The sequence below is a fragment of the Hippocampus zosterae genome, chromosome 6 (assembly GCF_025434085.1).
Source record: "Hippocampus zosterae strain Florida chromosome 6, ASM2543408v3, whole genome shotgun sequence".
NCBI lineage: Eukaryota > Metazoa > Chordata > Actinopteri > Syngnathiformes > Syngnathidae > Hippocampus > Hippocampus zosterae.
Genome location: NC_067456.1, coordinates 2,536,027 through 2,559,994, shown reverse-complemented (window position 1 = coordinate 2,559,994; position 23,968 = coordinate 2,536,027). Strand labels below are relative to the sequence as shown.

At 44.3% G+C, this 23,968-nt stretch overlaps 3 protein-coding genes and 1 long non-coding RNA gene across 6 annotated transcripts; 3 read left to right on the top strand and 1 right to left on the bottom strand.

Moving 5' to 3' along the window:
* The first annotated feature begins 913 nt into the window (after nucleotides 1-913).
* LOC127601566 (protein shortage in chiasmata 1 ortholog) lies at nucleotides 914-10,385 on the top strand. Of its 2 annotated transcripts, XM_052066913.1 has the most exons (27): nucleotides 914-1,000; nucleotides 1,084-1,213; nucleotides 1,303-1,384; nucleotides 1,604-1,758; nucleotides 1,989-2,148; nucleotides 2,321-2,411; nucleotides 2,489-2,630; nucleotides 2,700-2,783; nucleotides 3,459-3,588; nucleotides 3,669-3,763; nucleotides 3,839-4,048; nucleotides 4,529-4,870; nucleotides 5,017-5,217; nucleotides 5,588-5,773; nucleotides 5,847-5,939; nucleotides 6,319-6,479; nucleotides 6,544-6,616; nucleotides 6,837-6,900; nucleotides 7,254-7,429; nucleotides 7,502-7,607; nucleotides 8,054-8,165; nucleotides 8,235-8,356; nucleotides 8,453-8,540; nucleotides 8,617-8,748; nucleotides 8,810-8,959; nucleotides 9,225-9,771; nucleotides 10,107-10,385. In XM_052066913.1, the coding sequence occupies exons 1-27, from the start codon at nucleotides 956-958 to the stop codon at nucleotides 10,190-10,192; spliced, it is 3,963 nt and encodes a 1,320-aa protein (XP_051922873.1). In that variant the 5' UTR covers nucleotides 914-955; the 3' UTR covers nucleotides 10,193-10,385. The 2 variants fall into 2 exon arrangements, with proteins under 2 accessions (XP_051922873.1, XP_051922874.1); XM_052066914.1 differs by lacking the exon at nucleotides 9,225-9,771.
* On the bottom strand, nucleotides 8,780-23,740 carry LOC127601572 (uncharacterized). The gene is made up of 7 exons (XR_007962590.1): nucleotides 23,595-23,740; nucleotides 22,338-22,534; nucleotides 13,405-13,443; nucleotides 13,152-13,238; nucleotides 11,766-11,860; nucleotides 9,201-9,371; nucleotides 8,780-8,965 (listed from the first exon to the last, which is right to left on the bottom strand). It is a non-coding gene; the product is annotated as an uncharacterized LOC127601572 (long non-coding RNA).
* On the top strand, nucleotides 13,122-15,154 carry tal2 (T-cell acute lymphocytic leukemia 2). 2 transcript variants are annotated; one of them, XM_052066923.1, is made up of 2 exons: nucleotides 13,122-13,222; nucleotides 14,324-15,154. In XM_052066923.1, the coding sequence occupies exon 2, from the start codon at nucleotides 14,353-14,355 to the stop codon at nucleotides 14,713-14,715; it is 363 nt and encodes a 120-aa protein (XP_051922883.1). In that variant the 5' UTR covers nucleotides 13,122-13,222; nucleotides 14,324-14,352; the 3' UTR covers nucleotides 14,716-15,154. The 2 variants fall into 2 exon arrangements, with proteins under 2 accessions (XP_051922883.1, XP_051922884.1); XM_052066924.1 differs by lacking the exon at nucleotides 13,122-13,222 and adding an exon at nucleotides 13,788-14,149.
* LOC127601569 (UDP-glucuronosyltransferase 2A2-like) lies at nucleotides 20,254-23,923 on the top strand. The gene is made up of 6 exons (XM_052066921.1): nucleotides 20,254-21,119; nucleotides 21,283-21,431; nucleotides 22,377-22,508; nucleotides 22,856-22,943; nucleotides 23,015-23,234; nucleotides 23,454-23,923. The coding sequence occupies exons 1-6, from the start codon at nucleotides 20,324-20,326 to the stop codon at nucleotides 23,737-23,739; spliced, it is 1,671 nt and encodes a 556-aa protein (XP_051922881.1). The 5' UTR covers nucleotides 20,254-20,323; the 3' UTR covers nucleotides 23,740-23,923.
* Nucleotides 23,924-23,968: the final 45 nt, after the last annotated feature.

Here is a 23,968-nt window from a genome sequence, read left to right as displayed (position 1 = left end):
GTTCACAATTGTTGAATGTTAAATAAGAGGAAACACGGGTAAGGGTGTTTTTCTATTTGCAGTTGCAAAAGCAATAAAGACATGTTTTGATGACTAAAAGACGAGCCAATTCTTGTGAGCGCTCTATTAAAAAAATAAATAAGAAAAAGCAAGCAATATGCTAAATATAAAGATTTTTTTTGTTAAGCTCAAATGTCTGTATATCTGCTTATTTAGTAGGAAGAGTTTCACCAAAAGTTAAATGTAAATCCGTTTTTAAATATTTCTTTAATTGTACAGTACTTTATTTATATTAATATAGTCATATACCGCCACTTGGTGGACAAAAAGCATTACTCCAAAATAGGATTCCATCCATTGATGTTGGAGGGACATTACTTTTAAAAATATGTAGTTTAAGTAATTAGCATGATAAAGTCTTTTCCACATGCTAAATGCCTCAGTTTGATGAATTGAGGTTTATTCCTCGGTAGGCTATAATTTCAAGAGCAGTCTAACATATTAAATGTATTTCTAATATCATTTCTTATATTTCAGCTCTGCCTTATAAACTAGTTAAGGGCCCAAAAACGTAGCAAACGTCTACGACTTGAGCAGAGGCGCGAATATTCTCACCAAGTGACGATCTTTGATGGTCATCTATTTCAGGCTAGCTTTTTCCATTCGGAAAAAATAATCACAAAAGGTAATTTATAACAAAGAAAGGTGGGGTGTGGCGCTAAATCATTCTAACTAAAGATTTTTGTGGTTCATTCTAACAGGTTACTTTTCATAATGAAATAAAATGGTTGCTACATTTTTGGCTACCTGTTAGCTGTAGTTTCGCTAGCATTAGTCCAGCCTAATTGATACGTTCTCATTCCAAATGAGAAGAGAAAAAAATTAGCCCCTGCGCGATTTTTAAAAATAAAGATTTACGTTAATTTGGTTATATTTACAGGTGTGACATACAACTATGTTCCCTTGTGCCAGTTTTATAGCTCTGGATTACGTCTTCGAGGTGGGTTGTTGGCTAAATTAACAATGAACAATCACAGAAAAAAAAAAACTGATAAAACAAATGTCTATTAATCCTACTCCCAGAACAAAAACCATCCAACGGTGATGATGGACTTGTTGTCCCTACCCACACCTTACATACCTTACAAGGATGACCATTACCCTCATAGTGGCACCTTGGCGGAGGTCACCTACAGGAAACCATGGCTCAGAGGTAGATTTATGTCAGCCGTTTTGCTCATCAATTTAATCGAGCATGCACTGTGATTTTTTTAATTTAATTGTGATGATTTACTTGTTTAGGGAAGCCGATTTCCACGGGCACGGTCAGCACTTCCGTCATGGATGACCTTCGAGTAACAGAACAACACAACTTTACAGAAAAGTGATGTGCCCATTAAATCTGTGGTTTTCATTTTTTTTTTATACCAAGTTGCACCTAACACATAAACAAATACAAATAATTGGCATGTGTGAGGGGGAAATGTAGGAAGTTTGTTTTTTCTATGTGGTCTCTATACTGTACATAGCAAATTTTGAGGTTTTGCTAAGACTCCAACAATATGGTTGTAGTTTTTAGAATGACTGGTTTGTTTTACTCCAGATTTGATGACCTTGGGAGTATCAAGGGCATGATTGAGAACAGAGCAGCCTCAGCAGAGCTTCTCCACCAGCGTGAGGAGTCAAAGCTTCCTCGTCCGTTTGAGGAATCATTCCTCAAATTGACTGCGCAGCTGGATCTTGGAACTAAAGAAAATGGTGAATAAATACTCCCATCAATATGTGCATAAGAATAGTCCAATACATTGATTTAAGAACACGTCAACTGATTCTTTTAAATTAAGAGAAGTTAAGCTATTTAAGTCCAGTGTTCCCCAAACATTTGCTCATCATAAATATTGCATTTTAGTTCACAACAATTCAAGCTCACAAATCAAAGTCACAAGTCCAAGTACCATTGTATTAGAGTCATTGTTGGATTTTGGCAGACCTACTCATACCAGAAGACATCATGGCCGCCAATTTCCTGCCTTGTTTTAAACATTTGCCCACCCTGAAGAGAAAAGTGTCCCGTCTGAAGACCCTGTTGGTGGCCGACCCGCTAATCTGCTTGAGCGGAGACTCCGTCACCGAGGAAGCAATATTCAGGTGCACTAACGTTGAAGTACAGACACTTGTGCAACAAAAATTTGGGGGGCAAAAGTAGAAAGTAGAACTCGCTCAATTGAGAGGAACGGTAGAGTGTTGGTAATTCCTTACTTTCCACCATTATCAATTGCATTCATTTCATAAATGCTCTTTTTAATTGTAAAACTTGCAGGCACTGTGCGCCTTATGAAAGGTCCTGTGATGAACTGCACATCGAAGATATCACCGAGGTATTCACAAAAGAGTCACTAACACCGAAAGAGGTAATTTAACTAACGTGAGAATTTTTTTTATTTTCTTGAGTTACCGGCCGAAAAACCGCTCATTCTTCTCCTGGTAGACTTTGCAGTTACCTGAGCTTCTGGACGACTGCATGATGACGGTCAACTCTCCAAGAAGCTTTTCCAGCTTTTGCCGTAGTTTGTCCGTTGTTGCAGAACAGCAGAACGAGCAACTTCCTGACCTGGGGGCGCTTTGTAAAGGTAACAAACAGGTTATTGTGATTGATAAAACATACAAATGATGAAAAATGTCGTTATTTTCTCTTTCAGATGAGTCGGCATCAGTGGACATTTCTCATTTTTCTTCAGTGCAATCGACTGGCAAAGGAGACTGGATGAAGGACGCCCCTCCAGGTTGTAACGTAAAACAGTGAGGTTCTGGCACAACTGTGGAACTGGTGTTCAGACTGTAACACGTTCTGGTCCTGGTGCTATAACTGTGTTTGGTCCTGGTACTGTCAGTCTGTTAGTGGCTGGTTACTGGTAAAATACTGGTTCTCATCCTGTCTGGGATTATAACTTTATGGAACTGGAATAGGTACTATAACTGGTTGTGGAACCAGTTCTGGTCCTATAACAGACTCTGGTAGTGGCACTGTCCTATTACCAGACTTCGGACTGGTCCTGTAACTGGTCAGGTAGGACTATAATTGTTTTGAGTACTTTGCTTTGGTGTATAAAATGTCCTCGAACAGGTACTGTAACTTGTGTTTGTACTTGCAAATTTGCGCATTGTGGGACACATATAAGTATAGGTTATCTTAGTCAGGAACTCTTAACTGATTTGGATACTGGTACTGTCAGTGTAGCAGTGCTATAATTTGGCTCCGGTACTGGTTCTGATACATAACTGGGCACAGACAATAACCCCCGAGGATACCGGTACTAGACCTATTACCGGTATATTCATTTCTAGTAAAAAAAAAAAATAATGCAACGGTTAGCGTTTCAAGTTTTGTGCACCCGTAGGGACATATTTTGTCCCAAGAATCAACATTAGATTTTCCACTGCGTTTTGTTTTTCTTCAGAATGGGTTACGCTTCCAACCGAAATGGAGCTGGAGGTGACTCTGACTCCACCTCGTGTTGCCACCGGTCACTACCATGGCCGTCTGAGCATATGTGACTTTGAGAGGGAAGAATTGTCTCCAACGGACATGTGAGTTAAGACAGTCTGTCTATGTATATTTTTTTTTTGCATCCAATGTATGTGTTTTTTCTGACTTTGATTTATTCCAGCTCTCTAGTGTCACCGGGAGCTCAGAAGCAGATGGGGGCGGCACTCTGGAAGTCCGAGAAGTATTCAAACGATATATTGCGCATGCTGTTTGCAGGTACAACCAAGTGCATCCTGTCGTCGCATCTGATCTACAAGACATGAGAATGATTTATTTGTATCGTTTTGACAGAACCCGAAGTAGAAGAAGCAGCCGTTGACTTCCGGCCTCTGATCGAAGCCTTGAAGTTAACCCCCCTGGAGGGTTTGACTGTCGAGACTGAGATCGGAGAGTTGTTTGGTCACATGCGGGAGTCTCCGGAGAGCCTGAGCACTGGGGTTCCTTCTCATGGGGACGACTGCGTGGTGGAAGACTTCAGCAAAGTGGTACCAGAACCTGATGGTGAGTGTGAGCTCACTCACTATTGATTGATGTTTTTTTTTTTTAATGTGTTGTATAACTTCATCAGACAAAAGATGTCTGATCGTGTGGAGTGGACTTATCAAGAGTTTTGTCTTTATTGGCGAATCATCAACTTTTGCCATCATTCTACTTGGCAGTTAATCATCACCCATCTGTCGAATATACAGAAGGTGGTATAGTATTTGACAAAAACTCTCAGATAAGTTCCTCCTAAAATGACCCTTGAAAATGTTGAAAATAAATCTAACATGGCTGCTTCAAACCAAAATGGCAGATCTCCTGTGTCTTTCTTGGCATGTAACAAAATGGCTGCCGAAACGGCGGCTGTCTTTGACAATTTTCAGCTTGGGTTCTTGAGACCTTTTCATGTTTCTTTTTATGTCAGACCTGTCCTGCAAGTTTTAGGGCCCCTGATGCTTAAGCCCTAGCGAACTAAAATTTCTCCTGTTGACTCTTCAGACTGCTTCCACAGTATTTCACCTCCCCCGGAAGAGTGTCAAACTGCTGCTGTCTTGGTCCAAAACCACACAAGTTCTGCTGAGTTCTCCCCAAAAACGCTCCCTCTTGACACAAAGCAAGTCAAACCTTCAACAAGCTCTGACAACAAAACCGCAAACAAGTCATCTGTCCAAGTCTCGCCCGTACCTTCACCTCGGAAGACGGATGGCAACCTCCAAGGCCGCAAAATGGCTGACCAGGGAGGCGTCTTCACGGCAGCCAGACGTCATCCAGTGCAGCACGTCGACCCGCTGGCCACCTTCATGATGCTGCGGTCACAGCGGGCATCCACTCCCACTGCAGGTGCCTCTGCTTCTACTGGGACACTTCAGACACATTAAGAACGCCCGAAACGCTTTCATTGATCCAAACACACTTTTTAAAGTACTCTTTAAAAAGTTGTTCCTCACTCAGTGACAAGAAAGTTTGTGGTCTTGTGTGTTGATCAGCGCCGGAGGAGAAACAAGAAAAAGAGAGCTTCTCTGAGGTGCAGTCTACTCCACAGCAGATACGTAAATCAGATGGGAAGACCACCACCGCCTCCGCCGCCGCCATTACAGCCACAGCGTCGGGACACGCCTCGAGAGGACAGATCACCACTGCTGGCCAGGATGCGCCCAACAGCAGAGTGGTTCAAGTCCAAGCCACCGGTAGGTGGTGAAAGCCGCCTTCACGGAGAGGACACGTCACGTGCCCGCATAGAGATCAACCTCAAATAACACAACGAAGCAACAATGGTACTGAGAGTATTTCCGAACACCGTCCACCACCACAGTAAGGCATTCATTCAAGGAAGTGCATAAATGTTCCGGAAACAACAGGCGAATCAAAGGAGGAGGAGGAGGAGTAGCGGTAGTATAGAACAAAGACACCATATTGTTTTGTATCTTTCATCATTCACTTTCCAGTACTGTATTTCTTCACACAAGAAGTTTATCGCGACTGACACAAATAAATACAGAGAAATATTCGGATACACACTCAGAAAGAAGTGAAGCTGTGTTTTAATGTTGCACACAGACAGTCAGCGTCAGGCCTACCGCGAGCTGCTGTCCTTGGCCCGTCCTCGTCTGTCGTCTGCCAAAGAGCTGGGCCTTCAGCTCCCCGCCTGGAGCGACTTTCAGCGCCTGGCCCCGGACCAGACGCGCTACGTTCTCAAACAGAGAGAGATGGCGCTGTGTAGAAGGACAGAAGTGGAAGAAGGAGGTAGGACAGAGGAAGGAGAACGTATTCGTGGAGTGAACCAGACAGAGGAGCGTCGATGTGGTGTTGCGTGCAGATGAGGAGCAGCTGTTCCACCGGGTGCTTGTGATCCACATGCTGGTAACAACCAAGGAGCTGCTGTTCAAGTGTGACGTGGGCGCCGCTTTGGGTTCGTAACTGTGTGCTTTTTTTAACCACCCGTCGCTAACACTTTAAATCTTAAGAGTTCTCAATCCGGGCTCCGCGAGCTGGAACTTGTTGGCAAAGTAATTTTCAGTCAATTGTTATGTCTTTTTTTTTTTACAAATGTGCTTTGGGGTAAATAATACCTTTGATTGTGAGGCATGTCTCTCTCTCTTTTTATTTTATATATATATATATATATATATATATATATATATATATACACACACACACAATTTATAAAATATTAGAATATATCATAGTTGTGATGGCAAAATGGTATTCAGTGATATACGTTGCAGTCACACGTAATTGGTCTTAGAATGACATTTTCTCCCCTGAACCAATCAAGTTTTCTGCTTTAGAGTACCTCAGCAAGGCAGCAGAGACATGTACGGACACGGACGTCATTCAGCTGCTGAGGAGGCTGCACATCATTTCACACCTCAGGCGCAGGAACCATGAGTCCGACGGGAAACTGCTGGAGCTGCAAAAGCTGGTGGCGGCACGGCTGCACAATGACAAAGTCCGTATTTAAAACAGGTTTGAGAAGAACCACAACAGCACGATGATTCCTTTGTTTGCTGCAGATTCTTGTCATCATGTCGCTTGATTGTGACGACAGAATGTCCACAATCGTGCAAGGCTTGAAACAACTAACTGGTAAGTTTTCATTAACATCCTCAACATTTTGTGTCGAGAGAAATACTTTAAACAGTCCGGGTAATTTGCCAAGCAAATTTGTCAAAGGCTGGATAAATCTGTAATTGACAACTTTTTCCACTAGGTGGTGGTACTTCACTCTTAATTGGGCTTTCAGCTAAATGTTCGACAGAAGCACCAAATACCGTGACACTTTCTTGTACTGTTTGTATCTCTGCAGCTGTAAGTACAGTTCGCCCTGAAAACGACAAGAGCAAACTGAACGGCGCCAGTCTTGTCAGCAGGTAGGTTCATCAAGAACATGAATAAGAGTGGACTTAAAAGGCTTATCATTTACGATAAAGACCACAAGATGGTGCCAAAATACTCATTTTCTATCTACATAAAACTCCTACCCTCACTTGAACTGTTCCTTGGCACCAAGTTGGCACAAGATTGCGCCAAGGCAGTACTTTTATTAGACAAGGTTTTGGCCTGATCTCAAAAGCAGCTTTTGCTATGCAGCAAAAAAACAAAACAAAAACACACGAATGAGTGAAATGGAAAGTAGCAAATTTGCGAATATGTGGGGCACGCGATAGAGACGATCCACTATTCAGTGCTTAAAGTTCTTGAGTCTTTTACCTGGTCCATACAGCATTCTGGAGAGTGGCTGCATGCTGGTGTACGAGCAGCATCTGGGCGCAGACTTCCCATGGGACATCTTCACTCTGGTGGTGGAGTACAACCACCCAGGTCAGTCGCCGTGGGCGACCGTCTGCAAGGAGAGGAGAGTGCAGCACGTCACCTTCGACACAGTCCTCCCTGACGAAGGTCAGCACGTGTGACTCGCTCGGTCCTTTCTCGGTGGTCCGGATGGTGATTTGGTTTTTAATACTCCCACAGATAAGCGGGAGGGTGAAAAGAGTCTGGAGGACAAGGTGACATACGTGCTGTTGGCGACCGAGTCGCTCCTCAACTGGCCTTTGCTGCTGCAGATGCTGGAGTCTACGCAAGTGTTGCTTCAGTACACACGCATGCACACAAAAGTAGAATTAGTCCACTTGTGCCTTTAACAGAAGGCTCAAAATGGAAATAACAGCAATCCATTCCAGCCTCCGAAAGCAACACAAATGGTTTTAATGTGTTTTAGTTATTTATTTTGGTAGATTCATTTTTTTTCTTTTTGAAAACGTACAGTAGTGACACATGCCATATTGTTTCTTCAATTCAATGGACATCGTTCTGCTGTGCACGCCATGGCCACCTGGGGGCAGTGTAATAGACATGTGGATACACATGCTGCAGTAATATTTTTTTCCCTCTTCGCAGAGGACAAAGAATATCTGCTAGATGTAGGGGTTTAACTTCAAACCCTGGTCCTGCCGCGTACACTACCACCGAATTTACAAAATTACAGGACCACTTAATTAAAAAACCTTTTTGCTGGATTCGCAGATTCAACGTAATGCTACTGGAGAGGAGCCACTGCCCGTCCCTGAAGATGTTGGGCAGGACCAATCACTACTCTGTCATCACGGTGGACGAGAGCACCGCCATCGTTGTTCAGGTAGACGGTAACGCGCCGCCAATTGAACGCCGATATTATTGTGACCCCACCTACTCCTTGTGTGCGTAGGAGCAGGACGAGCTGTGTGAGGAGCGAGCCTACGAAGCGATTGCGATGAGGCTCACCGCTCTGTCGCTGCAGTACAACTACTGCTGGATCATACTGCACTACCTGGACGGCAAGGGGGGAGGGTCAGTGCTACTCAGGGTGATATCTTGCGATCAACACGTCAAACACTCGCTGATCAGAAGATGTGCTGATATTGCATGATGATCGTATCGGTGCAGGTTCTCCAGCAACGCCTTCAGCAACTTGGTGATGGTCTACTCATCTCTGGTGCTCTTCGGCATGAAGCTGGAGGACCTGGACGTCAAGGTACCGAGCCAACAGCGCCCATTTTCTGTGGATTCTTCTGCGACATAAGATTAGAATATTACTACTTATGCGTCAGGTGCTGATTGCAATGGAGGTGTCAGAAGTGGCCCGCTGGATCAACCGGATCTGCTTCTTCAGCCTGATGTGCAGCGCTCGCGATCCCGTCGACTACCTGGAGCGAGACTGGCTGGCCGTCACGTCGTCGCAGGTGAGCTCCATGTCACCTCAGTGATATTTGTCACACGTTTACATTCCCCCACGTTGGTCAGGAGGAGCTTTGCCTGTCGCACTTCCCCTGCATCAACCCCCTGGTGGCTCAACTCATGGTCAGGAGGGCGCCCTCGTTGCCGTGGCTATTCGGCGCCACCCTGACGCAGCTGGCGGAGATGTTGCCAGAGGTGCCGCACAAGGTCCTGAAGGTATGCCTGTGGGACTTTTCATTGGGTACACGTGTGCCTCCCAAAATACAAGCACTATTTCAAGAGATTTTTTTAAAAAATATGATTCATCAATCAAGACATGATTGCCAGGTTAATCTATGACTAAAATAACGTCTCAAAAAGTGAAGAATGGCATCGGAATTGGCGCACCCACACAAATGCAGTGGATTAAAAAAAAAAAAAAAGTCTACACACCCCTATCCAAAGCGTGTAGGTGTACCTCATATTATTTTCTTAATGTCAGCTGTTTAGCAACGCCACCTCCCTGTATGAAGCTCGGCCGGCCCAGTCAGGTCCAGTCCATACACTTCCTCCTCCTTCTCCACTTCCTCCTCAACCTGAGGAGGCCATTCCCGATCCGGCACCATTTCCCAGCGTCAACCCTAGCTTCCTGTTGGCCCCAGATGACACCATCAGCTTCCACTCTCAGGAGGAGCCTGCTTATTTCACCCACGACCCGAAGTGGCCTGCCGGAAGCCCGGAGCTTGGCCGTTGGTCTGGAGCTGATCTGTGGAAGGACGAAACCGGCCAGGAAGAGGTTTTAATTGGTGGCAAGGGCCGAGCCGGAGTGGCAGAGAGAGGGAGTGGCCCGTTGTCGCAACAAGGTTCGAGGTCCTTGGATGCCCTACTCGGCCACTTCAGCCCTCCTTCAAAGAGCCCGTTGTGGAGAAGAGGTCTGACTGGTAGCGGTTCACGCACGGGAGGGAGATTGTCAACTAACTATGGATCACGATGCTGTATGGGACAAGAGAGGAAGAGAAGTGAACAGGCGGCATGCTTGACAAGAATAGGTGAGCTACAGTCATAAACTTATTTTGGTGGACAATTGAGTGGTAGACAGGTAAGTAATTTGATTGATTGATAGTTGGATATGAAAATATGGGTGGGTGGGTTGATAGATAGCGAGTAGATGGGTGGGTTGGTAGGTACACGGTATGCAAGTACACGGTAGGGAGATGACTTGGTAGGTGGGTAGACGGGTTCATCGAACAAACAACATATTGTTGTGTCTTTCCTACAAGCAATACAGACTGTTTAACCTTTTCTTTTCTGTCGTGTACAAAGAAGTTTCAGACCGATCAAAACAAAATAGCTGTGCTAATAATTGCGCCTTTTTTTTTCCCAGCGCCGACTCCTCTGAAGAAAAGCAGGCTGAGCTACGAGAAGGTGCCCGGACGGACAGACGGACAGACTCGACTTAAACTTTTTTAAATGAACCCATTCTGTTCATTTCCATTTCGCCGTTCCCTGCAAAAACTATTTCACACGTTCACAATTGATTTGTTCAACAGTTTATGAACGACAGCAAGCATTGCAGTATTTAAACACGGTGGTGTATTTACATAATGTTGTTGTGTGCCGTTTCTCAATTTCACCAATTAAATGCTGAGTGTGTCGAAAAAAACATTCAAGTGTGGAGTGCAGCAATCCCCTTATCGCCACCTTAGCATGTGGAGAGAGAATGCTTATCTTTACCAGCCAGCACAGTCAAGCAGCTCCCCGAGGAATGATACCCCCCCCCAAGTCCTCTAGACAAAGACCACCCCTGGGGACTTGGACTGGGAGCGTCCGGACAGGCTCATCCCACACCGACTGGCCAGCATCAATAACCAACTAACAATGTTGTTTAATGGCGCAGGGGGAACAAAGGCGGTGAGGGAGGCGTGTCCGAAGAGCTGCGCTAAAGGCTCGGTGGGTAAACAGTGAGCGTAATGGCGCGCTGATTGTACGGTGGGAAAGTGGCCGCCTGTGTAAAGGTCACCTTGTTATCGGCGATCGCAGCCGCAGTAAAAGTGTCCGCCAGCATCCATCAACCTGTGTCGCACATACAGGTGATGGATTGGGTTGGAGGGGGGGAAAAAATGGATTCAATCCAAATCAGAATATGGCTGCATGTGTTACAATGTGGTCAAAGTGAAGCGCGGTGAAAACTTTCCAAATGGGGAACCAATAGACATTGGAACGTTCTCGTCGCGGCAATATCAGTCCTTCTTTGTTCTAACACCGCAACATAGCTTTTTAAGCGCTAGCACGTCAGTTGCGTTTCGCATTATTTGTTAACATTCGCATTAAGCTAGCAGACCGAAATGCTAAACCTTGTGGTCGCGCTCAATACCCAAAGTGACTTGATATGGGAGCAGCAATAAAACAACTCAACTCCTCTTTTTCAGATTTTTCCCCCACTTATCTTTTCTGTGTAACTGTTGTTAATTGAGCTGAGTCACTGCCACCATACAAGTTTGCGCTTGTAAATCAGAGCCAAAAAAAAAGAACATGCTGTTGACATGACAGCTGTTATCTTGAAAACCTCGTCAATAAAGTACTTGTATCTCAAGACACAATATATTGAACCAACTGACGACTCCGATGTCTTCCTGCGATGGGGAACGATAAGAAATGGCCCAAATATTTGGAGTTTAGCGGCGTGAAGAAGGTCAGCGTGATGGCGTCGGGCCTGCAGGTGCGGCCTCTTGGCCGTGAGGGCGGCGCCCATGAATGATTGATTCAGAAAAAGGGGGCTCTAAGGGGGCTAATCCCGGCCGCCTAATCGGATTATGCTAATTCCTACTCCACACAGAGAGTCTCACGGAAGGCTGCGTCTTTCAAACAACACTTGAAGGGTGTAAAAAAAACAAAAAAAAATTGGTTAAATCGGGGCAGTTTTTTTGAGTAAGCATGGACAAGTGTTTGCTGGCTAATTTATGTGCCAGGCCCGGACAAGATTACCACAGCGGCACACAAAACGCACATTGTTCACCTGTCAATCTGGATATGCTACTTTTACCTTTTGTGGGCCAATCAGGTCGGATTCAAATGTGGCTCGCGGCCATGTTGAACGGCGTAATGGTGTTTGTGATGGTGGGTTGTCCGACGTGTCCGCTGCGGTAGGAGAAGAGAGAACGACGTCTCAGTTTACAGGAAAGTCACCTTTTAACAGGGGGGGGGGGGACTCCTCATAGAATGTGATGTGATTGCAGCCAAAGTGCCAATATTTTGGTCCTGCGAAGATGTGGTGGAAAAAAAAAACGGAAAATGATGCATGTCATAGCAAACAGGCCTCTTAAAAGCAATTAGCTTGGACGCTGAGCGAGTTACGTGATCTTCTGGTCATGGCAGGAAATCGGAAGCGCTTCACCTCACGATAACTCCCAAATAATAAAATAAAATATAATCAATAAATTGGTCAGATTAAAAAATAAGAAATGAAACAAAGAGCCAAAAAGTCTACTTTTTTTTTCTTTTATTAATGTTATGTCATCAGGTTGGATGTGAACATGAATAAATTTTTTTTCTGGTTGTTTTTGTTCAAAATTTGTGAAATCATGTTTTTTAAAAAATATTTTAGATCATATTGTATTTTGGTTTAATTATTCATAATGTTAATTTCGATATTTGGCAGAGTAAAATTCAGATAACCGATTTATTGGCCGATTCATTAAAAATAAATGTGAATGGAATATTGTCTTCTTTTTTTGTCCCTTAATGCTTCATTTATTGGACTTTACAACAGAGAGAAAAATGGACAAATATCGACTTTTAAAAAATGACTGTCAAAGCACATTAATGATCAATAAATTCATTGACAAAAATATTTCAAATACTCAAGCCAGTTCAGATAAACGCTTGTCATTTTAGGAATGGGCAGCCTAAAACCATTAAAATATCTTTTGGCACTTTTATGGTGTTCGGGATTTTTTTTTTTTTGTGCTCTAAGGTTAAGTTTTTTTTCACTGGTGGCTTGGGGAGGAAAATTCAAATTGCACTGAACTCAAAGAAAAAAAAATAAAATACTGTTTGCAGAAAAAAACCTCAAAATTATGTTTATTATGCCATGACAAGAGTGCTTAGCATGGTTTGCAAATGAGTCCGGTATCATAAGGGTCATGGGATGGCATTGCTATTAAAACATAATAATTGTCACGAAACGATCAATTATCGAGGGAGGAGAGGAGGTGAGTGAGAATGCCCGCTTTTGAGTGTTCACACAGCGCTAACTGAGGATGATGAGGAAGACGCCTCATTGTGGTCATAATAGATGGGCCGGTGAGGGGGGCGTTGACGACCCCCCCCCCTCCCTAACCCCCAACCAACACACACGCCCCCCTGCCTCCCCTGCTCACACAATGACCACGTCCACTATAAAACGTCAGGCGGGATCATGCGGCAGTACCCTTTTCTGCGTGCGTGTCCAAAGCTGGCTCTTCCCTCTGTTCTCCTGCTCATGACAACGTTAACATCAAGGTAAGGATCATTTTGGCTGGAAGGACATTTTGATACTCATAAGCATGGGTGGACGATTGAAAGTTTTATGGGTGCGATACAATCTGTGTAGACATTATGGGAATGCTGACTTGTTTTGAGAGGAACTGTGGTTTTCCTCAGATTTTGCCAAGTGGTGGATGGATTGATAAAGTAACACCTACCGTCAGTCATCAGACTCCAGAAAGTGTCACCTCGGTTGCCTGGAAAAAAAAAAAAAAAAAGAACTGCGATGAGAAGAAAGTGAAAATTGCAATAGACAAAAACATGCCTCAAATCACTTTTATGTCTTGAAAAAATCAAATGCAACTGGCTTGGAATCACCAACGATTTTATATTTTAAAAAATCGAATTATTGATGATAAATGCCATTCACAAAAAAAGGCAGTTTGCCCGCTTTTTCTTCCTCAACGGCCGAATTTGGCAAATTCAAATACATGCACGCCAACGACAAGGTCAAATTCCATCACTGTGTAATAACACCTGTTAATTACACCTACAAAAAAAAGTTATCCAATCATTTTGTCAAATGTCCTTCATCTTTTCCCTGCAGAAAAACTAGGATTTTCCAAGTGAAACCCGCTTTTAATACTACTTAAATTCTGAGCATTTTCATGACAAATATTCCCTGAGCCACATGCTGCTTCACCCGACATGATTATTTGGTCACGTGTAAGCGGCCTTAGTTTTTGACAGTTTGATAGGATACTTACAGGATCAGTCGGCCAGACGATTTATCAGATATCAGCCAGAAATCAGCCGATTTCTACAAATATGTTTATAATGATGCCAAACGATGGCAGTAAAGCACTAATTTTCCTTTAGACGGAGATGTGGACTGACAAAGCTCCTCCCCCCCCCCGACTTCAACAGTTCCTTGGCACCAATATGCAACAAGATGGCGCCAAAGTAAAAGTAGCTGGGCTATGTCAGAGTTGCAAAATGCTTTCATGCAAATTCTGTCAAATGTTCAAATAAGTAATAAATAAGTAATAAGTAATAAAATGGCATTTCTATTGGAAATCACCTTTTTATACGCAAATTTGAGCTGGTAACTAACAATGTCTTGTGTTTCTCGCACAGGAGCCAGAGGTTTCTCCACTTCTTCCATCATGACCAGGAAGGTGTTCACCAACACGCGCGAGCGCTGGCGCCAGCACAACGTCAACAGCGCCTTCTCCGAGCTGCGCAAGCTCATCCCCACGCACCCGCCCGAAAAGAAGCTGAGCAAGAACGAGATCCTGCGGCTGGCCATGCGCTACATCGACTTCTTGGCGCGCTTGCTGGAGAGCCAGGGCGGCGGCGGCGGCGGCGAGGCACGCGCCGACCACCGCCACAGCCCCGCCGCCCTACTCACGCTACTGCGCGGCAACATGGAGCAGCTGCGCTCGCCCTCGCGTCCTTGGACGCTGGCCAGTGACACCGAGGCGCCCTTCTCGCCCGGGTCCAGCTGCGGCAGCTCAGAGCCCTGGTAGGATCACGGCCGGAAACGGACTTTCAGACCTTTTTTTTTTTTTCGGGTCTGACCTTCGACTGATGTGAGGAGTGCACATGTGAAGCATTGTGTTTGTTATATTGTGTATGGATGTTTTATTACGAGTCCCGCGGTAGGTATTTGTGTTCTCCTAAAAGAGACGAACTGTAAAGAGACCGCCTCAGAAAAAGCACTTTTTCCACATTCTCTTTTTTCCACCCCAACAGATTGCACTGTTTTTTTTTTCTTGAAGATATGAGGACTCATTTTTGTACAGTTTGCAACTCATCTCGCCAAAGATTGATGCTTTTTGCTTGTTTACTGTGATGCTAAATTGCATAATTAGCATCTGATACCTCTTTTTGGATTTTTTTTTCCTGTTCTTAATTATGAAAAATATTTATTTGAACTATTTATTGAATAAACTCTTTGTTGATGAAGCTTTTTTTTTTTGCATTGCCTACAGCTAACGTTAGTTAGCATTAGCATTTAGCTTAATAGTGTTTTTATTTTGTATGAAATTGGGCAGCGGGCAGGGTTGATTTGGACTTTGTGCAGGAGTGAGTGAGAGGAATGACATTAGTCAAACAAAGCCAATTTTAGCAGGCTTACCAATTAGCATGACAGGGTACATCATTTACAAATAATTACAAAAAAATCGGTGAACGCAGATGGGTTGAGGGGACTCAAATTAGGTCATGACTCAATTTAGTCAAGGTCAAATAAAGCCAACTTTAGCTTTTCACATCACGCTTTGTAGCACATTTTATTTGATGTAAAGCAACGGTTCTTAACCTGGGTTCGATCGAACCCGAAAGGTTCAGTGAATCGTCTCAGGGGTTCGACGGCGCTTCTGCCATGGAGGTTAAGAAACACCCGACTCAACATGTCAATTAGTTATGACATGCCCGCCATTGAGTCATTTCCCACTTGTCTAAAAATCAGATCAAGCTCCTTTCAGCATTACATTTTCCCTGGAGTGGAAAACACTTTCAACATGTGTACCCCAAGTCTGTAAAATACTCAATTTTTTCCATCCAGATTTAAGAAACAAGCAACTCACCAATAGCTCCGATTCACGGTTTTTCTTCAGACTGCAGGAAGGCGGAGCTTCAACACAACCATCAGCTTGTGTATGGCGGAACCGAAAGATGATCAGATCTATACGACTAAAAAAAAAATCAAATCAAATAATTTGTGACAGTAGCAACGTGCACGTTAGGTGTGTGATGGAACTGGAACTCAGCCAAAGTGAAGCGCATCTGCCATCTTTGTTTGGACGTCCTGGTCCACAACAGTGTCACCATGTGACAAAGCTGACCACTGACCACAGGCCTGCCTGGATCATGGCAGCTTAACTTGTGACCCCCAAAAGTCACCTTGGAGTCAAGCGCTGTCTCGTTGAGCAAACGTGCAGGAGGATGGCCCATTTTCATGCCTCAGTAACCCCCGGGTTACCAAGTATTTAACCCTGCCGTGACCCTCCGGATGACCAACGGGGTGGGGAGGGTTGCTGTAAAACATACTTTCGATTTCTGCCAGCTTTTAAGGTTTTAACAGAAAATAGGAAATGAATTCCCCTTTCAACACTTATCTGTCCGGGATACTTGCTTACAATTGGGTTAGGGTTAGGTTTCAAGAAGGCAAAAACATTTATCCAAAAACATGAAAGACATGAATTTTTTTTTAATCTAAGAAATTAATATACATGAAAACTTTAACCGATATGTTCTCTAATTTTTAAGGACTGCAATTTCATTTCACAATTCCTATTTCTTTTTGAATAGTATTTTACGAGTGATTAATTTACCCCAAATAAATGAATGAATACAATAGTGAATGAACTTAGCGACGACTAGCCATTACACTATGATTATTGGCGTATAGGATAACTAAGAATCAACTTAATCAAAGAGAGTTTTTTGATGCAGCTCTGGTATTAGATCTCCTTGGTGCAGTCGTAAACTGCACGGCGGTGGTCCACTGAGGCCCTCCTCTAAAAAAAAAGGCAGCCGATGACGACTGAGCCCAAGAGTAAACAGTTAGCGCTATTAAGGCGCCGCTAATGGCATGTTAAAGGGTGCAGAGGGCAGCTGGACACACCGGCCGGCTCGCGAAATCTGACAGCTGACTCTTTGTGGCGTGGTCAAAACAATGAGCAAATCATGTAAAATGCCACGGCCGCCTTGTGTCTGGTTCGACGTGTTTGCCTCTTAGCGCTGAGCTGAGCTAATGCCCTACAATGCTAAGAGAGGCTGCCGGGTAAGATAACAGCTTTGTATGTGAGGACAAGCGCCGTGGCACTTTTTGTGAGCGCGGTTTATGGCAGAGCCATTTGTTGGAACTTTAAGAACACAATGTGTCGTTCTTGGGTTTCGTAGTGGGTATTTATGGAATGGGTTTTCGAGATACAAGTCGTCACTTCAATGTCTTGAGTGCGGGCAAAAAAAAAAGTGTTCCATACATACACTCCGTATGGTGGCAGCAAACTTCACAAGAAGCAGCAGCTTGGCAGATGGTGAAAAAAAAAATCTTCAGGAAAAAGATGGCCACTCGCAGCTGAAGTTTACTGTCAAAACAAACATAAAACAAAAGAGAATGACATGTTCTTAAGTCTGTTAGCGTGATGCTGACGCATTATGGCAGGCATGTCCAAAGTCCGGCCCGCGGTCGAATTTCATCCGGCCCTCGGCCCCCGTCATAAAATCAGTGCCGTCTGGCCCGCAGGTTGGGTGCAATGGAACACGTGTCGCATTGACTGAGGTCTCGTAGACTGGTGAGTGATGTTTCATAGAGTACTGCTTCCCTCTAGTGGCTAAATGAGTAATAGCATTCACTAAATGAATAATAGCATTTAGACACTAGAGGGCATTACTCACGAGTTAACAAGACATCACTCCGTGTTTATATTGACTGATATGTCATATTTCAAATTCCTGTTTCAAATGAACCAAAAGAAATTCTTAAGATTGTTGAAATTAAAATAAAAATGGAAATGTGAAACAGACTGGCTTACTAAAATTTGTTGAACAATATTGTTGTTCAATGTTAAGAATGTCAGCCAAGGTCGGCCCCCGACATTTTACCACATAAAATCTGGCCCCGTTGGCAAAAAGTTTGGACACCCCTGCATTATGGCAAATAACGTAGATGCACTCATGGCATAAACATCTATTTAATTTAAAATCTTTTGGGGATCATAAGTTGATGTATATTTACATATTAAACTACAGTATGACTAAGGACCATTTTCAGAGGGTGCGCCAGTTCCTCTGTTTGTAGTAGAGCCGTTTTTAACATTGTCAGATTTTTGCAAACCGTAGGCAAAATGGCAAAGCGGCGAAAATAACGAAAGCGCATCTGGGTTGCCTCCACCGAGTCCCCCGATTGACTATTCTGTCCCAAGTGTGCGTGCGGGTAATCGTCTATTGAGAGCGAGTTTCCTTATCAGCGTCGCGCACGCCGCCTGAATCCGTTATCACAATGGGCCAGATCAGTGCTGGCAGCCCCCTCGCTCTCCTGGCGGAGAAAAGAATTTCTGGAGTTTTCGGGCACCAGCCGATAGGCCCCTGAGCTCTTTATCCCCTCAAAGCCAATTCACACTCGCCACGTTTCAATATCCCAGCTCAACCCGAGCACCCCCCCCCACCCGCCCCTTGCATTGGTCCCCGCCTCTTGCGCACTCGCGGCACCCTGCCTTTTCCCCCTCTTTCTCTAACCCGCGAGCCGGGCGGCTGGGTGGGATGCAGGTGCAGGATTGCTGGGGAGGGTGAGGGGTTGGCCCCGGGTAGGAGTGGTGGTCCATTGTCGGACTGGACAGGACCCTCTTTCCTCTGGAGGACCCCGTGATGGCGGAGGCGGCTGACAATCACATGTCCTAATCTGATTATGCAAATGTCTACTTCAAAAAGCAAAACGCTGTAACCCCTCCGTCGTGCGGGCGGGCGAGAGGAAGCGGCCAGGGGAGGAATGTCGAGGAAAATTTCGAGGCGTATTCAACACAGAAAAAAAATAATAAAATTGAGATTTAGTATATGCAAGGTGCATTTGATCGGAAAAGATGTTCCCGACCTATACAAGTAACAGGCCAATTTTGACACCATCTATGAAAGGACTATGTTGGGGTGAATAGAAGAGCTTCATTCTGAGAAAATGATTGCTCTGTCACCACTTTGGAGCATTTGGGCACCAAGGAACTATGATCCAATGAGTTTGAGTCATTAAGACAAATGGAATATTTTGCTATGGATGTTTTGGTATTTTTGAAAATCTCAAATGAAATATTTTTTATGTCACAAATAATCCGTTAAAATATATTAACTCAAGCATGAAGAAAGACATTTTTATTTCGTAAATTACCGGTAGACAAACGTTTTCCCGAAGTGAGATCCCGACGAGCGATCTACCCGGAAGTGTGACATCACATCAAGACAACAATAGCGGGGCTCACTAAGGAAAGTGTACAAAGCTAGTCAGAAATCAACTCGGAAAGCGGCGTTTTTAAACTTATCTTATGCAGATGTTTGGAGGGAAAGTCTAGAAAAAGGCAAATCGACATTGCAAATTCAAATTTTAAATTGGAACAGACACAATATTGGTGTTTGGACTCCGTTTCACTTTACGCATTATAATTACACAAAATCCATGAAATGGTTAAGTTCCTGAAGTGTTCTTTTACTGTAGCCGCCATTATAAAAGGGTTGAACAAATATTTTGATGTCTTCCCCGACTTCAAAAAAGTCCATTGGGGATGTAAGCATTTTTAGAGCGGGGAGAAAAACCTTTTGTTTCATTGACAAGTTCAAGTATTTTTCTAATTCATTGTCGTGCCATATAATTTGTGTAGGACTATCAATATAATTGACGAGAAGGACAAGAATTTTCTGCCGTATTCGTCAGGCTTTGCGATTGAGACCATGAAAGGCGACCAACACCGGAAATCCCGCTACGCCTCATCAATATTCTGAAACACACACAACGCAGTTTGACACCACCGGTTACAGAGACAGACGGTATCTACCAGTAGATAAGTTCAACACTTAAGAAGTGCAGTCCACAGGCTTACATTTCAAGTTTCACAAAAGAATAAGTTGAAGTGATAAAGCCACAGATTTGTTTACATTGCCAGTCTACAAATGAAGATGATTTAGGATTTACCGATTTACAGGAGGGCCACACTTGTTTGGTAGCATCTTGTTAACTTGTGACAGAGAATGCCCAAGTCGAGCAAGCGATCCCATCCCGGAATGTATTTTCTTGCTCCCTTTGACACAATGAAATCTGGCGTGGCACTCCGCTACCTTTTAACTAATAATTAACTTAATTATGATAAGTGTGCGCTTGAGTGGAGTCAATGTGGCGCGTGTCAAATGTTTCGAAGCGTGCCGCGGGTCTTGCGTTTGGCATTTGCGATACGTCGTTAGCGGCTGAAGTGAACAAAAAAAGGTGACTCGTTTGTTCCTTAGACTCGAGTTTCGGTGCAGCCTCGAGTACCCTAACTTGAGAAATCCTTGAACTGAGCCGACGTGAACCTTGACAGCCATCCCCTTTTACCTGCGAGTCCTTATGATGAGTTCAACTACAAGACAGAGTTCAGCTTTGTTGAGTTAATGATTCATTGTCTACGAGTGGCTTGTTTAAAGAGCTTTGAGGTCACGGCAACACTACGCACTTGTACGACAATGCCGGGCGAGAGGTTCTCGCTGTGTGCCCTCCTGCTGCTGCTCGGCGTGGCGGCGGGCGCCGAGGGCGGGCGCATCTTGGTGTGGTACACCGAAGGCAGCCACTGGATCAACATGAAGCCCGTACTGGAAGCGCTGGTGGACCGCGGGCACCACGTGACCGTTTTGATCCCCAGCGCTTCGATGTTCATGAAGGCCAGCGAGGAGTCTCGCTTCCACTACTTGCACTTCAACAGCTCGATCTCCTTGGAGGAACTTGAGAGCTTCATGGAAGAGTTCCTCGCCTTCTCCATTTACGAAATAGACTACATGAACTACTTTCAGCTCTACGCCAAATTCATTGCCCTGATGAAGACAGACATGCAGTACGCGTTGAAGTATCTGGATGGCGTGGTGAAGTCGGAGAACATCATGAGCAAGCTAAAGGAGGGCAACTATGACCTGGTCCTGGCGGACCCCATCTACACGGGCAGCGATTTGGTGGCCGAGATCCTGGATATTCCGCTGGTCTATTCGCTGCGCTTCTCCTTGGTGTACAACTATGAGCGGTACTGCGGCCAGCTGCCTTCGCCGCCATCTTTCGTGCCGGCCGTCATGAGCAAACTGACCGACAAAATGAGCTTCTCCGAGAGAGTGTGGAACGTACTCTTCTACGCTTTGAATGACGCCGTGATGGAATTAACCCTTTGGTCAGAAGTGGATAAATACTACACGGAGTTCAAAGGTAAGAGGCGCGCGGCGGCAACTCCAATCCAACCCAAACGGATTTCCTACAGCTTCAAAGCAAGTTCATGGACAGAGGAAATTGATTTGTTATGCGAGTAAATTACGTGTGTTTGCGGATAGCATGCCAAAGCTGAACGTTTGAGTCTTTTTTTTCTTGACAGGCAAACCCACCAGTGCCTGTGAGTTGGTGGGTAAGGCAGACATCTGGTTGATAAGGACTTACTGGGATTTTGACTATCCTCGTCCTTTTTTGCCCAACTTCAAGTATGTTGGCGGGATCCACTGCAGACCCGCCAAAGCTTTACCAGAGGTAGGTCAAGGGTGGAGAAGGGTTTCTTCATGTAGCGTTCAACACCCGACTGGCTTTTTTTTTCCCCTGGCATGTTCTACTTGGTTTTAGGATGAATTAAAACTCCAGGTCCCAAGCCAATGACTGATTTAATTCCGATATTCAATTTTGTTTGTTTCGAGTGATACATGTCCAACGTGGCCATTTAAAGAACACCACACGTGCCAACTAATGGCCAATGACAACATGACAGTAAAGAATGGTACAAAAAATAATTAAACACCAATGTGCTTGCTAAAAACTTTTTGTTTGGGGTTTTTTTTGCGGGGTGGGGGAAGGCAGTTGATTGTCAGTCTTACGGGGCACAATAACCGGCAAAGGTTGACTCAAGGCAACTGGATTCTTCCCGTTTGTTGAATGAACATTAAAAAAATGACGTAGGTCATTAGGCAATTGGGCTAACGATGTATGCTATTGGGCAATTGATGGACAGTATTTGGATGACGTGAAGTTGCCATTAACGGGACAAGGCGGGAAAGAGACTGAGCCCAGCCAAGGGTGACGAAAATACTCAAGTAACTGATGCCCTCTTCTCCTTGAATGGTTTAAACTTTGCCATGTAACAAAATGACGGCTAAGGACTACTTTTGTCAAAATGAAGCTCCTCAACTCACCACCATGAGCACAAAAAAAGTGAATAATGGAGGATAGGGGGAAAAACGTATTGGAAATAGGCCAATGCGTGAATGCTAAACCACAAATATGTGGCGAGTCAAAGTACTTCAGATCTGAACGTTGACACTACACTCGCATCAGATTTATATACATAACAGCTACATTTTTTTTTAATACACACATATGTAATTACCAGAGGACACCATATCCATTATTTTCCCACTGAAAAGAATTGAGTGCATTGTGTTTAACCTTTGAGGTTCAGCTGTTTGGTGCCCTTCTTCTATTCAGGACATGGAAGAGTTTGTGCAGAGCTCGGGCGATGACGGCGTTGTGGTCTTCACTCTGGGATCCATGGTCAAGAACGTCAGCCATGAGAAAGCCAACATGATTGCCTCGGGTCTTGCTCAGATCCCCCAAAAGGTTGGACTTATCTTGAAAATGTACACCTGCATGATAAGAACAAGAATATTCAATTATCTGGATATACTTTTTTTTTTTAAACCCTGGAGAACCCACGGGGTCAAATTTGGCCCCTATAAATTCGCTACTCAAATGCTATGGCTTTGGTGTTCAGTGACCATATAGCAGTCTTTAATGTATAATTCATCATTTTCCAAAGAGGAAAAGGGTTCTTGGGTTCTCCAAAGTTAAATGACAATACTTTCTTGCATTTTTTTTGTGTGTATCTCAAGTAACAGCTCGTGGACGGAACAACTGATTTAACTGAACAAACTTAAGATCAAGTGCTTTAAAACGATTGTTTGTAGGTGCTTTGGCGGTATACCGGAGTAAAACCAGATACTTTGGGCCCTAACACAAGACTATACGACTGGATCCCTCAGAATGACCTACTGGGTTAGTACCCGCCATTTTTTCCCCGTGCCTCCTCAGGCAAATAGTTGGAACTCAGCCCAACACCCATCCAGGTCATCCCAAGACGCGAGCCTTCATCACTCATGGCGGCACCAACGGCATTTACGAGGCCATCTACCACGGGGTACCCATGGTGGGCATTCCGATGTTCGCCGACCAGCCCGACAACATGGTGCGGATGAAGGCCAAGGGCACCGCTGTAACCGTGGACTTCAACTTCATGTCGTCCGAGGACCTAAGCAACGCCATCAAGACCATCATTGAGGACAAGTCGTAAGGATTTTTTTTCCTTTACTTCCCTGATGTTTTTACTGTTTACATTTAAGATTATTTTTACGCTTGTGTGACCATTAACAATTTATATATTATTGTTCATTATATTACAAATTATTGCGGTTGTAATCGTAATCCGCCACTGACTTGAATACTCAACTCACATTAGTACAATTTTATCTATCTATCTTTCCCATCATACTTGTATTTTGCCCCCAGGTACAAGGAGAACGCCATGCGTCTGTCAGTCATCCACCACGACCGACCCAAGAGTGCCCTGGATGAGGCCGTATTCTGGATCGAGTTCGCCTTGAGACATAAGGGCGCCAAGCACCTCAGGGTCCAATCCCACGAGCTCACCTGGTACCAGTACCACTGCCTGGATGTGGCCGGGTTCCTGCTTGCAGTGGTCCTGCTTTCAACGTTCCTCTTCGTTAAGGCGTGCAAGTATTGCCTGCGTAGATGCTGCGGCCGGAACAGGAAGACAAAGAAGAAGGCGGAGTAATGGAAACAAGTCGTGTTTGTGCTATGACTTTGTATATTTTATACGCACAACATTAGATATAGGTGGAGTAAGGCAATCGGATGCAAGCGCCGTCAAAAAAGTGACAAATACTACAAAGAGCCGGGTGTATGCCGCAGTGAGATATAAATACCAGTCCTTTGACCTTAAAAGTTGTGAACCATTACTCACTCAAACCTTCGCTTTGTTGAGCGTCAACATTTGTGGTTTA